A 14,621-nucleotide genomic window follows, 5' to 3' on the forward strand; every position below is an offset into this window, starting at 1 on the left:
TAGAGCGCTGTAATCTAATAGGAAAGGTGTTGCTGCTGCTGCTGCTGCTACTGAAGTACTAACAATTCAGTGTGATAAATGTGAATAGAAAATTATTGTCTATCTATTGCATGTGCTGATATTCACATAGTTTATTACTAATCGAATCCATTAATTTCGGTTTAACTATGGATTTTTTGTAGGTCAGATTACATTCATTAAGCAATTCTGATAGTATTCAGTTAAAACAGTGTATAGAACAAGAATCCGTTTAACCTAATAAATTTTGTAAACTTATTTTAGATCACATGTTTATATATATATTTTTGTTTTTTTATTAATCTATCAAAAATAAAGTGTATGTTCACAATTGTAATCGGTAAATAAGATTTTGCCAGTAATGTATTCCTCTCTGATGGTGCATTATGTGTGTAAGATAGTGAAAAAAGTGAATCATAAATTGAACTGTTCACTTTGATGAAAACATTTTATTTTCAAATTTGATTTTATTGGTATGTATTCTATTTTTTCATATTTTCTTTATCATGCGTAATAATGTTAAAAATGTACATAATTTTATTTGTCGGATATGACAGCTACATATGTATAGTGGCAAATAATAGAGAAAATGAATATTAGCTGATGATTTAATTCATTTTGGCTATTCAATTTAACAACAGTATCTATTCATTTTTAATTCTTTTCTTAGATTTTTCACGTAAAGATTAAAAAATATTGTAGTTACTTACTTATTCTTATCAATCGTTATCAATTATTTTGATTTTGATGTTCTTGAAATTGGATATATTTGAAAATGGTATTGATTAATCATTTTAATTATACTCTTATATATTTATTTATTTGGAATGTTATTTTACAGAAGAAATGGAATCAGAAATTAATACAAAGACATTAATAGATGACAATCATCAGCTTAATAAAATCAGTACAGGTAATATTATGTATCTGTTACAAGTTATTGCTTGACGTAATTTTCACAATGAATTTGCATTAAATAATTGTATCATATTTGAAATCAATGTTTAATCATTGACTTTACAGAACGGGCTGACAGAGAAGATGCAGCAAATGCAGAGCTGACAGTAACAAAAAAAGAGTAAGTGATTTGTTCGTACTATGAATATTTACACAAAATATAACATATTTTTGTATTAAAGATTATGAAATATTTTATTATTTTACGATTAATTTTGTATTTAATTTTATACATACGTTTGCGTACCTTTTATCAAGATCAATCAAACGGGCTAAATAGCAGAGAAGAATAGAACAAAAATGGATGCTTTGTACAGAGTAAATATGTGGCATGGATAATTATTGCTGATAGTATTATCGCTTAATTATAATTATTTAAATATTGCCAATTGTCCAAGGACAAATTATTTTTTTCGTTCCGTTAAATTTGTATTGGTAATTGGTAAGAGGAAACGCGTATATAAAGGAAACGTAACTTTGTTAAAAAAGTAATACATATAAGTTGATCGTATCGAAGACGTAAAATAACGCGCTATAGTTTTGAAAATTAAACGACAATGCTTTGATGACGAAACGCGAAGAATAGAAGAATGTTATTGAGTACTCGTATTTCAAGAAGCATTTGGTGACTCGCGGTAGCTTTATTTTCTAATCGACACAGGGGGATAGATCGATTCGAAATTTGATCGTGATCTATCGATCGTTCAAACCTATAAGCGTGTAACAAACGTATTTCCTTCGCTTTGGCTATCGAATAACTCCAATTTTATCGCGCGTCAATTCGTAAAACATTATGCTATCGTGACGTTCTTTACATTTTAACGATTACTGTTTCGATTTATTTTATGCAATCGTATCGTAATGCGGAAGATCGCAAAAACGTGGCGGTATAAATTACTGAATTCTACAAAATACTTGGGGTAAGTCATTCGTTAAATCAATCAATATTATGGATAGCGTATCTATTTCCGATCCTTTTATTCGTATTTTACTTATCAAAGAAACGATAAAAACTTATCTTTTTATCAAGAATAAAAATATAATATTAAATATGATACGATTCGATAAATGAAAAAAATAGACGCACAAGGCAATTATACAGCCGAGAAATCTATCCATTCTATCTTTCGCTACGTGGATCTGGAACACCACTTTCTCTCTTGTTCATGCCATTCTTATTCGATCCATTTTCAGGTATATGTACACCTAGTCACAACGAGATCATGCATTCGCTTCCAGCTGTTCAACGCGTTCCGTTCCTTGTCCAGTGTACTATATTCGTTCTTTCATTCGATCCAATCAATTTCGTTTTTCATCCAACTCTTTTCAACATAGTTTCGAATTTTCGATGACTCGAGAATGTGGCATCGTTCAAACGTAGATTCAATGAAAATAATTAAACGCGTTCTTCGATTTCTTTCAATCTATTCTGCGGTCAGTTTAGTTGTCATCGAGTTTTCCACACGAGTTTTATTTTGAAAGACAGTGCTCTTACGAAGCAGTCGAAGAAACGGAAACAAGATAAAGGCTTGCGGTTTTACGTGTTCCCCGCAATTATACTACGGTCGTAAAGCCATCAAGCATCGAAAAATAGTTCAGCAGCGACAAGTAATAGAACCGTGAAGTTAAAGAGAAGAGAAAAACGATTCGATGCGTATACTTGTATATTTACTTGTACGAAAAAGATAACGACGCGAGAAAGCGACATAGGTTAAGTACCATGCTTTGCTTCGTATAAGAACACATTGCGGCTCGAAAGTCGAACGAACGTCTTTTGCAGTTAGACACCACAAAACGAATCGTTCGAGCGTCGAAACTAAATTAAACGAGCGAAGAACGATAGAACGAAGCGTTTATTAATGTATAGATCGGGGAAAGTAGGAAGAGTGCGTCGTTATCGGTATCAGCTGCCGTACAACTGTCAAATAGGAAATTAAAATAACATGGAGAAAGTGGAAGAAAGCAACGTTTAACGAAACGTGCTTTACCAGAGTCTTCTATAGTTTCTATAGAGTCTTGTAAATAAAGCCTAAATTCGCTTATGCAAAATTTACACCCGTAAACAAATAAAGAGCAGCGAAGCAAACACTGCAGCTGGTTTCCTTGTTCTCTCTCTATATAAAAGAATTGATAACGAAGAATAAATCATCGGTATTTCCATTCGTACGGTCATTTTCTTACGAAGTGGATTCGTTCGATACATGACGAACAAGATCGTTATAAGATATATATATATATACACACATATATGTATATGATCTTGAGAAAACTGAAATTCCATCTAGGATGATGAAATATTCTTTACCTTTGTGCAAAGTTCACAAGAAATTAATAGCGAATCGGTCAAATTTCCACTTTCAGTCATTCCATTGTTTGCAGTTTTACGACGACAATATGATCGATGAGAATATGGAACTACTTGGGTCAGTATCTTTTCTTTTATTTGTTTCGTAAATCGTTTCAAAAAAAAACTGAACGCTTGAAACGCGATAGAGCGACAGAAGGTTTTCCTCCTCATCTTGCTAATTTGTTTGCAAAATGTATATTGCGCACAATGCAATTAAGGCTATGCGTGTTCCGACGAATCAGACGACCAATAGATTCTTACGAGTTTATTACTATGTTTGTGCATTTCGATCTTTAGACGTTTGGTTAGTCAGAGAAAAAGAGACAGAGACAGAGAGAACGCTGTAACCATAGCTTAGTAGGTAATTCGTTGCTACGGTGTAGTAGTACGAACTTAATTTAAATTGAGAGACGACGTTGGCAACATTCATTTAATCTATGGATATTTGATGAAGGGAAGAAAGTGTGACGAGACATTTCTCCTTCGATATTTCATTTCTTTTCTTTTCTCCTTTCTGCGTGTATATAGTGGTATCCAAAACGAGCGTCCGTATCGCGTCCGTATCGCGTCCGTATCGCGTCTATTCGGAACAATTTCAATGCGGCTACTGTTACAATATCGTTGGAACACGAGTAGAAGGGAATTCCTAAACTCGAGTATCGTGCGAACGAAATGAGAAAAGGTCGTGCGCAACTGTCCTTGTAGAGAGGAGTAACACGCGATCGAATAAGTGCCGTGAGCAAAAAGACGGGATCGCGTAGCATTGCGATTAGAGGAGTTATCAGTCGGTCTGTGATATCAATTCCAGTTAAACGCACGACCGCGCGTTTGCCTCGCGCCCCACTCGTCCTCATTGGAACGTGTTCGCTTTCAAGGAATGTGTGATCTCGATCTGGCCACAACACTGACTAATTGTATCCATTGCACGTACGATTCCGGAAATCCTTGGTCTGATCTTGTAAAACGATCACGGCTACGCGACAAAGGAGCCAATGATCGCATCTTTGTGAGCGATCCGATAGATTATCTCGTTGATACTTTAGTGTTCGTCGTCCGGTTAATATTTCCAATCTACGTTTCTTTCTTTCGATTTCTTTCGAGATATATAACCTCGTCAAACTGCCCACCTCTGTTACCACGCTCTTTCGCAAAATTTCAATCGACGCAAGTCAGGACATTTCTCGTTACGAATATCCACCGATATTTCGCCTTGATAAATATTCTTAATCGTCGTTGCTTTCGTCTACCTTTTCTTTTCTTTTTTTTTTTTTCTCCTTTTTTCTCTTTTCGAGAAAGTACGCACTTGTCGCGACACTCGGCTCAATTTTATCGCCTCGCGAGCAACGCTTATCGGCCTCTAAACGTTCGTTAGAATGTCTCCGTCTAATATCTTGACCCAATAGGATCATGATTATGCGCGTAATTCCACGGACATAACAATCGTTCGTTCGTGAAAAACCTATAAAACCGCAGAAGCGGATACGTGATCATACTTGCAATTAGAAAGATGGACGACGATAGGCAGCCCTTAATTCGAAAAAAATATGGGTCGACGAACTCGTTTTGGTAAGATTTTTCGAATCCTCTAAAGGCAAGATCGTATTTTCGTTATGTATCTCGTTATCTTTCGAATACGTAATAGCGATCGCTAATTACATCGCGCTTACGACAAGTTCTTTCGTAACTTTCGCGTTAATCGGTAGCGATATACTGATCTCGGTATAATCTGCTTTAAAGAACAAAGAACAGATTACCGAACGATCGAAATAGTCGTATCACGAGAGATCCTCGAATCGAGCGCGTTATTTTCCTTTACAGTTTCCACATTAACGGACAAACGTGCAAGTTACATAAAACAGAAAGTATTTCCTCTTAAGATAAGAGGAAGGAACGTAGCTTATTTACGTTTCGGGTCGCTGCAAACGATAATATCGCGTTTTTAATAAGACTAATTTCGCTAATTGCTTGTTTAAAATTCGAATCGATGACGAGAAGATCGTGCTACTCGTCATTTTGGCCATTAACGTTCGATTTGGAGGAAAATCACCGTAATTGGAAAGAAAGATCGTGTTCTAGCATTTAAACGAATAACTCGCTTCGAAGTCGACCGATAACAATTGCTTTCTTTTATTGCTTATAAAATGAACGATAGCTAAGCTGTTTCGGTTGCATAATGCAAGTAGGTACGCTAATGCGACCACGATAACTGCTACGATATTTCGATGACGTTCTTTGTTGTTTATTGATGTACTTTAATGTCACAAATGCTTATCGTTATAATTAATTCTAATGACTGGACACGATGTGTATTGCGTATTATTTTCGTACAGTCAGACGCCTTTTAAAGGTTTCTTTCTGATTGTTTAGCGATGGCGAGGACGATACCGATTACGAAGGCACGGCACAAATGGTGTACATTCCTCGATCGCAGAAAATGAAAGATTCCGCGAATACGTCTACCATGAAAGTTAATATCGAGGGTATGAGATGCCAGAGCTGTGTGAAAAACATCGAGGGAACCATAGGGAGCCGACCGGAGGTATTAAGCGTTAAAGTAATTCTAGAAGAGAAACTCGGTTACGTCGAATATAGAACGGAAGAAATTACGCCGGACGAATTGGTGGAAGCGATAGAGGACATGGGTTTCACCGCCTCCCTATGCAGCGACGAACGTAATGACACCGAAAAGATACAGAAAGGTGATTCGTTAGAATTAACTATCAGTACTTGTATTGTACATATCGATGGAATGACTTGCACGTCTTGTGTTAAAACTATTACCGGTGAGTAGCGAATTTTGTTAAACCGATTCTTGTTGGTATAGTCACAAGTTATCGCGTTTCTTTGCTATTTCTGTTGCAGATGGTTTATCGGGGAGAGCAGGAATAAAACAGGCGAACGTTAGTTTAGAGAAAAAGGAAGCTACGGTTTCTTATAACGACAAGGACCTAACGGCTGAACAAATATCAGGGTTCGTCGAAGAAATGGGTTTTAATTCGTTTGTTAAAGAAGTAAACGGTAAAGTTGTAGGAGAGGAAACACCAGTGAACTTATCGTTAAAAAACAATTCCACACAAGAGGAACTTCCGTTGCAAATGAATGGGGGAGGCGATGTAAAGACTCAAAACGAAACAGCAAAATGCTTTTTACATATAACGGTAAATATTACGCGTGAAAATAATCCTGATTCATCTTCGCGTTACTGCTTTGATGTTACGAATCGGTGTATTCCTCAAAGGGGATGACCTGTGCTTCCTGCGTTGCTGCCATAGAAAAACATTGCAAAAAATTATACGGTGTAAATAATATCTTGGTCGCATTGATGGCGGCCAAGGCAGAGATTGCGTTTGATCCGAATAAGATAAGGGCGATTGACATCGCTTCTAGCATATCGGAATTGGGCTTCCCTACTACTTTGATCGAGGAACCTGGCACTGGAGAGGGAGATATTGAATTAAAAGTAAGCTGGTTGTTAACTTGGCAAGTCGGCGACACGAAGTTGACAATATGGTTCTTGATATTGATTTTATAGATCACAGGTATGACATGTGCATCTTGCGTGAATAAGATAGAATCGGCTGTGAGGAAATTATCAGGTGTCCATTCTGCCGCAGTTGCGTTGGCAACTCAACGTGGCAAATTCAAATACGATGTAGAAAAAATTGGTGTCAGGGACATTATCGAATGCATTAATAAATTAGGTTTCACCGCAATGTTATTCAGTAATAAAGATAAAGAAAACAGAGACTACTTGGATCAGAGGTGAATTTATTTCACGAGTTTTTGTATAAATAGAAATAAGTATATCTTTCGTTTTTTATGTAGGGAAGAAATAAACAAGTGGCGGACAGCGTTTTTAGTGTCCTTAATTTTTGGCATACCGTGTATGTTAGCCATGACATACTTTATGGTAATCATGTCTATTGGTGAAAAAACGCACGAAGATATGTGTTGCGTAGTTCCTGGTCTTTCATGGGAAAATTTAATCCTTTTCATATTTTCTACACCAGTTCAGGTAATTCCAAATATTTCTTTTTAAATTAAAAGAAATTAAGTATAAATCTTGACAAAATGATATTTATAGTTTTTTGGCGGCTGGCATTTTTACGTTCAAGCGTACAAAGCTTTGAAACACGGTACAACTAATATGGATGTTTTAATTTCTATGACTACCACGATATCCTATTTGTACTCAGTCGCCGTACTTACAGCGGCCATGATAATGCAGGAACACGTTAGTCCTCAGACATTTTTTGATACTCCTCCGATGTTGTTAGTGTTCATCAGTTTAGGAAGATGGTTAGAACATGTCGCAAAGGTTTTCAATCTTTTATTAAACATTGTGCTTACGTTGATATAACTGTCATGAAAATTAATAAAAAGTAATAATTAATTTTTCCAGGGTAAAACCTCAGAGGCGTTATCGAAATTATTGTCTTTGAAAGCAACGGACGCGGTCCTGGTTACTTTGGGCCCTAACAATGAACTACTATCTGAGCGTTTGATCAGTATAGATTTAGTACAACGAGGCGATGTCTTAAAAGTAGTGCAAGGTGCCAAAGTTCCCGTCGATGGTAGAGTTTTATCAGGCAGTTCTACTTGCGACGAGAGCCTAATTACCGGGGAAAGTATGCCGGTGCCAAAAAAGAAGGGATCGGTTGTAATAGGTGGCTCGATAAATCAAAACGGTCCGCTTCTGATTACTGCCACGCATACAGGAGAACACACGACATTGGCACAAATTGTACGATTAGTAGAAGAGGCACAAACGAATAAGGCACCTATCCAACATTTAGCCGATAAGATAGCTGGTTATTTCATACCTCTTGTTATAGTTGTTTCTATAGTAACTTTATTCGTTTGGATAATAGTGGGATATGTAAATGTAAACAGTTTACCAATCTCGCACAACGATCAAATCAATAAACACGGAATGAATAGAGAAGAAATTATATTTCAATACGCTTTTCGAAGCGCGCTTTGCGTATTAGCAATAGCTTGTCCATGCGCGTTAGGATTGGCTACGCCAACTGCTGTTATGGTTGGTACTGGAGTCGGAGCATTAAATGGTATTTTAATAAAAGGTGCCGAACCTTTGGAAAATGCGCACAAAGTTAAATGTATTGTATTTGATAAGACCGGAACAATAACACATGGTATACCAATGGTAACAAAGATAAATCTCTTTGTAAATGAAACAGCTTATTCACTAGCAAAGTTCTTAGTCATTATTTGTACAGCTGAAACAAATAGCGAACATCCAATCGCATCAGGTAAAACATTGAAAATACTTATACTTTTATATAATATGTCTAGCGTACAATTTTCAATAAACTGCTTTTATTCTTAAGCAATTGTGCGGTACGTGAAGGAAACAATAGGCTCTGAAGCAACTGGACAGTGCATGAATTTTCAAGCAGTTGCTGGTTGCGGACTTAAATGTAAAGTATCACATATTTCAACTACGTTGGCCGATGCATTAAAATCTGATAAGATTCTTAACTATATTAACGAGGTGAAAAGATTACCTTCTGGAACGCATAACTTAAATAATGTGTCGATCGATATTACGCCAATTTCGAGCACGAGACAAAATTTGGAATTGTTGCTGAGTCCGGATTCCCATGGTGACCAGACTAATCCTGACGATATATATGAAATTTGCGTTGGTAACAGAGAGTGGATGCGAAGAAATGCTATTAATATACCACAAGAAGTAGAGTTGAAAATGGTTACCGAAGAAGATCTAGGACATACTGCTGTTTTAGCAGCGGTGAATAATGTACTGGTGGCTATGATCAGCGTAGCAGATACGGTTAAACCGGAAGCCCATCTGGCAATCTATACTTTGAAAAAAATGGGTTTAGAAGTCATTCTTTTAACAGGAGATAATAGAAAGACCGCTGTTTCTATTGCTAGACAAGTAAGCTTTCTTTCACACAATAAGTTCGCTTATGACTTTTTGTCAATTCATAATATCTATTATTCATGTAGGTTGGTATTACTAGAGTATTTGCTGAAGTGTTACCTTCGCACAAAGTTGCTAAAATTCAGCGTTTACAAGATCAAGGCTTAAGAGTTGCAATGGTAGGAGATGGTGTTAATGATAGTCCTGCCCTTGCACAATCAGATGTTGGCATTGCAATATCTTCTGGTACGGATGTTGCTGTGGAAGCTGCCGATGTAGTCCTCATGCGAGTGAGTTAAAAATTAAATGAAAAAACTTTCGATATTTTATATTTATACAACAAATACTCTATAAATAATAATTTTTTTTAGAATGATCTTCTAGATGTTATTGCGTGTCTGGATCTATCGAGAAAAACAGTTCGTCGAATAAGGTTGAATTTTTTATTTGCTAGTATCTATAATTTGTTGGGTATTCCTATTGCTGCTGGAATATTTAGTTCTTTCGGATTCTTCCTTCAACCTTGGATGTCGTCAGCGGCGATGGCATTAAGCTCAGCATCTGTAGTTGGTAGTTCTTTGTTACTAAAATTGTAAGTTCCACATAAAGAAGAAATAGTTTTGCATTCAAGGAATACAATATTTGTAAATTTCAATGTTGTTTATTTTATTTTCACAGGTATCGTAAACCGACGAAGACCACTTTAGAGACACCAGAATATTTATCAGCGATGCATGCTCATTCTACTGCAAGAATGATTGATTTAGATACAATATCTCTTCATCGTGGTTTAGATGATACTGTAATACCTATTATGCATAGATCAACATCGACATTGTCCAGGTACGCACAAACCTCTTCTATGCTCTCGAAATTTGTGCAGAACTTTAATAATCCTACTGCCTAGTAGAATTACGGCAAAACTGACATCATACATTCGTGTTGCCTTCTTATTTATATCATACTAATATCAAGGTGGTAGTTCTATTAAATTTTATGTGCTTGTTATTTATCATTTATATTATTAATGTATTAAACTAACAAAGATATTAAAAATATTTAATTTAACTAACTAGTGATTATAGTAAAACTACTATCCTAGTTATAATATGTTTCATAACTTAAGTAGCAAATTTTCTATTGATATTTCAACATTTTAATTGTATTGTGAATGAGTAAAACAGGCTGTGAACTTTAAATTAAACTTATGAAATTATCTTTCTAATCAATTGGAAACTTATTGTTAACTACATTTAAAACAATATAAGACTGACTGAAAAGAAATCTTATCAAACAAAAATTTGGTGAAACATGTCGCTTCTTGTTGTAAATAATGTGCTAAAACAACAATTGATAGAAGAACAATTTTACTATATTAAACTGTAAATATTGTATTAAACCTAAACAACTGATATTAAATAAGCTATTTTTTACTGTACATCGATTCCAGTTATTGTAAGAAGAAAAAAAAAATATATATATATATATTGTAAATAAATATTCATATCTTTTGAACATGTATATGTAATCTATTAAACAATAATAATAATGATAATATTTGATCCTAAGGATTGGGTTTCAATTTTTGTACATATATTCTTATGCACGCTTTTACCATAGCTATTTTTTATGATCTGCATATTAATTGGAAATTGTGTTGAAGGTTTATAATGTTGCAGCAATATTTGAGATTGCAGCAATATTTTTGATTGATTGCGAGAGGAATAAATTATAGCACCTTTTTTCTTGGGCTAATTTGGCTGTGTATCCAGTTAATTTGCTTACAGCAAATAGCAGTGATGTATAAAGTATGTTGTAACTAATTTGGTTATTGAATTTATATTTCATATAATACTTGAAAATACTTTAACTTTCTTCAAATGCTTATATTACTGCAAAATTATTCATTAACAATATGATATTTAGATCGCTTGTATAATATTTTACTGTATCTGTAGCTTAACATAGAAAAATGTGACAAATAGTTATAAGATACAGTCTCATCTTTAAGTATAAGATAAGGTAATACAAGTTTTAGTTTATACATCGATATTTGAACATTTTTGGAATAAATTTAATAATTTGTTTGCCTTGTTCAATTCAATTGCAGGCTATTTAGGAGATCTAAGGACGATGTAGAGGGTCGTCTCCTAGGTGAAGATATTGATGAAATTGATTTGGTAACAGATTTTTCTGGATATCGAAAAAATATAAAGGACCATACAAACATAACACCCTTATGACTTGTAAGGATCTTTTTTACATAATTCATATTCTGTGCATGTGTGTGTGTGCGCACGCGCGCACGGATATATTTTTTGCCAATAATATAATAAACTGACATTTAATCAAATTTTTGCCATAATATCTTATTGTCAATATAATCACGAAGTTTTCAGTTTCAGAATATATTTTGTAATTAACTGTTAAATTTTTAATAGGTTTTACAAAAGGAAACGAAAGCAAGCAAAATGCGAAGAACCTGAATAGTGCTTTCATAAATTCATTGTCTTCTTTTACATTAAGTTCATGGATAGTATTATCAATTTTACATTTTTTATTTCAAATGAAATTATTAATAACTTTTTGTATTGCATTATATGTATTTTGTACTTAACATTTTTTATACAAAAAGATGCAGTCATTATTTTGTAAGAAATCAAAAGAGGTTTTGTATGAAAATCATTAATATATTTCAATACTGAGTATTATGAAAGTGATACTTAAAAAGTTTATTGGGACCATGTTTTAATTTAATTAAGTACAAACGTAAAACGCTTTAAATTTTATCATAGTATATATTTTATTTGTTACAAAAACATAATGAATTTTTACAGCTTATAGATTATATAAATTGTAATTAAAATTCTCAACTCGAATATTGCTTAATAAACTATAATACCTCAACTTGTATAATTATATTCACACGCAGTTGTGTTTTTTACCTATTATAAATTTTTAAATATGTTTATTTATAAAAACTCAAACTGATATATCTATAGAAAATGAAACGAGAAATAATTGTGTAGAATAACTTGTACATTAATATATTATGTTTTCTTTGTATCTAAAATTAAACTATGTATATTAAATACATTTTCGAAATTTATACTATATACTGTTAAGTATGTGTATATATATATGTATCTTCAAATATTTATAGTAAAAAAATATATAAAATCTTGTATAAATTTAAAGAGTAATATTTAAATATTATAATATTTTAGTTGTACTGATTGGCCATATTAGCATGCGATGGAATAAATGCATTTGTTTGTGACAGAGTATCATCTGAGATCACAGTTGAATTTGTATTGTAAGCATTAAAATCTGCCTGAATATTACCGACATCCTCATTGGAAACATATGGCAAATTTTTGTTGCTCAACACAGAATATGTCTCTGTACGAATAGGTAAGTTCAAATTACCTTGTTCTTCTAAATGATTTCTTGTCAATGGCAACTGATGAGAAGCAACCAAATTTTTCATATCAAGACATGATTCTAAATTATTGATGTGAGGAATACAAATTGATTGTACATTTTTTGATTGATAATTATTGTTATTATTGATAGGAGCCACATTATTGCATTTATTTAAATAGCAATCATTGTAAAAGTTTGGATTCAACGAAAAATTGTTATACTGCAATGAATAGTGTATATCATTTTGTTGTGGAATTTCACTGTTGGTTAAATTTTCATATTGTGTATCAGGTATGTTACAAAGTAAATTCTTATTCATATATCTGCAATTTTGATGTTCTTCAGAGGTAATATCTTGTGACTTTATTAAATTGCATGAGAACTGTTTCTTTTCTGCACCAGAAACTTTCTTAGCATCTACTTTTGATTGAGCACAATACTGTATATCATTTAATATATCTAAGTTATTATATGATTGCATATTATAGTTCATACATAAATGATTATAATTGCTGCTGTGTAAGAAGTTCTGATCATTATAAAGATATTTATTTTGTATTCTACTGTCTATATTATTTACTTGAGGGGTTTCTGTACATTTCAGTACATCCTGTTTTACATTTGATTGCAGAATTTCACACACCTTTGAATTTTCTTCTACATGTTGATTTTTATTAAAGGTGTTAGAATATGAATTTGCAATTGTTTCCCCACTGTTTTCAGGCTTTGCTTTTTGTATATTAGAAAACTGATCATAACAATGATTTTCTTTAAACATATCACGTGTATTAACAAGAAGGCTCGTAAATGGTGGTAAGTTCTTATTAATTTTATAATGTCCATCGGATTTATATTTTGCAAATAACATATATAACTCATCTTGTGTAAGCATTGGATATTTTAAAGATTTTTTGAACAATAGATTTAACTGCTGAATTTGATATTCATATGCTTTCGCATTATATTTGAGAATCATGTTTGAAACATTTATTTGTTTACTAACTTTCTGACACTTTTTTGTGCTCTTCTGTTTTACCTTTTGTTTCATATTCATTTTCTGGGATAAATCGTACTCTTTTTTCTCTTTAACATTCTATAAGTACACGATCTACCGTTAGTTCTAATTTCTGTTGCTAGTAATAAAATTTTAAGATAATGTAAATATCTTACCAAAGTATTGTGTTTTGATATGTTATTAGCATCTCCATCTTCATTGATTTGTACCGGCAACTCTGATGCTTTCCTTCTTTTAATCATATCAGTATCTGAATATAAAAAGAAATTTATAATATAATAATTAATCTAACTTTATCACGTGGATTTAAAAATAAAATGAGAAATTCATTTCACACTAATTATTAGAATTTTATTCTGAAAATAATTTTTAAATTAAAATGGACGATATAAATACATATTATATAGAAATGTAATTTTGGGATACATGTAAATGCAATATAATAACTGAAAGTAATGTAGATATTAATATCTCCTACCGTTGCTGGTCTAAATTTAAAATCTTTCGTTTGAAAGGCGGCTTACTTACTGTCACTCAGATTTCTTAGAGAACCCACGTGAATATGCGATAACGGTACGTATATATGTATACAGAAATACAAATATGTTTCCCGCTCTAAGTATTTATTTTATTTGAAATATTTTGTTAATTTTCTTATTCATTTACGAAATTTAAATTATGCAATACAACTGATCATTTGCAATATATAATGTATCAACGATTGCTGATTTCTTAAATCATACTGAATTCGTCGAAATTATAGTAACGTTTTATCATACGTATTTTAGTGAATTTCTCTTTTTTATGGGGTACTATCTGAATGATAGTCTTTTGTTTTTCCCTATTAGTTTTAATTTGTATATTTCTAACTTCCAATTCAGCAATGTCATAATTGTAACGAATTTCTGTCCAATCTTCTTCATGATGAACAACAAACATAACATTTATTA

At 33.0% G+C, this 14,621-nt stretch overlaps 2 protein-coding genes across 11 annotated transcripts; one reads left to right on the top strand and one right to left on the bottom strand.

Annotated features, from left to right (window-relative positions):
• Nucleotides 1-42: 42 nt before the first annotated feature.
• Atp7 (copper-transporting ATPase 1) lies at nucleotides 43-12,644 on the top strand. 9 transcript variants are annotated; one of them, XM_072019637.1, is made up of 16 exons: nucleotides 43-491; nucleotides 860-931; nucleotides 1,042-1,096; nucleotides 5,690-6,105; nucleotides 6,185-6,480; nucleotides 6,561-6,782; nucleotides 6,855-7,084; nucleotides 7,148-7,337; nucleotides 7,407-7,640; nucleotides 7,725-8,595; nucleotides 8,674-9,245; nucleotides 9,317-9,520; nucleotides 9,602-9,822; nucleotides 9,909-10,073; nucleotides 11,341-11,476; nucleotides 11,672-12,140. In XM_072019637.1, the coding sequence occupies exons 2-15, from the start codon at nucleotides 865-867 to the stop codon at nucleotides 11,471-11,473; spliced, it is 3,876 nt and encodes a 1,291-aa protein (XP_071875738.1). In that variant the 5' UTR covers nucleotides 43-491; nucleotides 860-864; the 3' UTR covers nucleotides 11,474-11,476; nucleotides 11,672-12,140. The 9 variants fall into 9 exon arrangements, with proteins under 9 accessions (XP_071875738.1, XP_071875739.1, XP_071875742.1 ...); XM_072019638.1 differs by having other exon boundaries at nucleotides 863-931; XM_072019635.1 differs by lacking the exons at nucleotides 43-491; nucleotides 11,672-12,140 and adding exons at nucleotides 751-796; nucleotides 12,514-12,644.
• On the bottom strand, nucleotides 12,145-14,592 carry LOC139995819 (uncharacterized). Of its 2 annotated transcripts, none has more exons than XM_072019656.1 (3): nucleotides 14,200-14,592; nucleotides 13,827-13,921; nucleotides 12,145-13,749 (listed from the first exon to the last, which is right to left on the bottom strand). In XM_072019656.1, the coding sequence occupies exons 2-3, from the start codon at nucleotides 13,911-13,913 to the stop codon at nucleotides 12,454-12,456; spliced, it is 1,383 nt and encodes a 460-aa protein (XP_071875757.1). In that variant the 5' UTR covers nucleotides 13,914-13,921; nucleotides 14,200-14,592; the 3' UTR covers nucleotides 12,145-12,453. The 2 variants fall into 2 exon arrangements, with proteins under 2 accessions (XP_071875757.1, XP_071875756.1); XM_072019655.1 differs by having other exon boundaries at nucleotides 14,150-14,592.
• Between the last annotated feature and the right edge of the window lie 29 nt (nucleotides 14,593-14,621).

Source organism: Bombus fervidus, chromosome 16 (genome assembly GCF_041682495.2).
Source record: "Bombus fervidus isolate BK054 chromosome 16, iyBomFerv1, whole genome shotgun sequence".
NCBI classification, from domain to species: domain Eukaryota; kingdom Metazoa; phylum Arthropoda; class Insecta; order Hymenoptera; family Apidae; genus Bombus; species Bombus fervidus.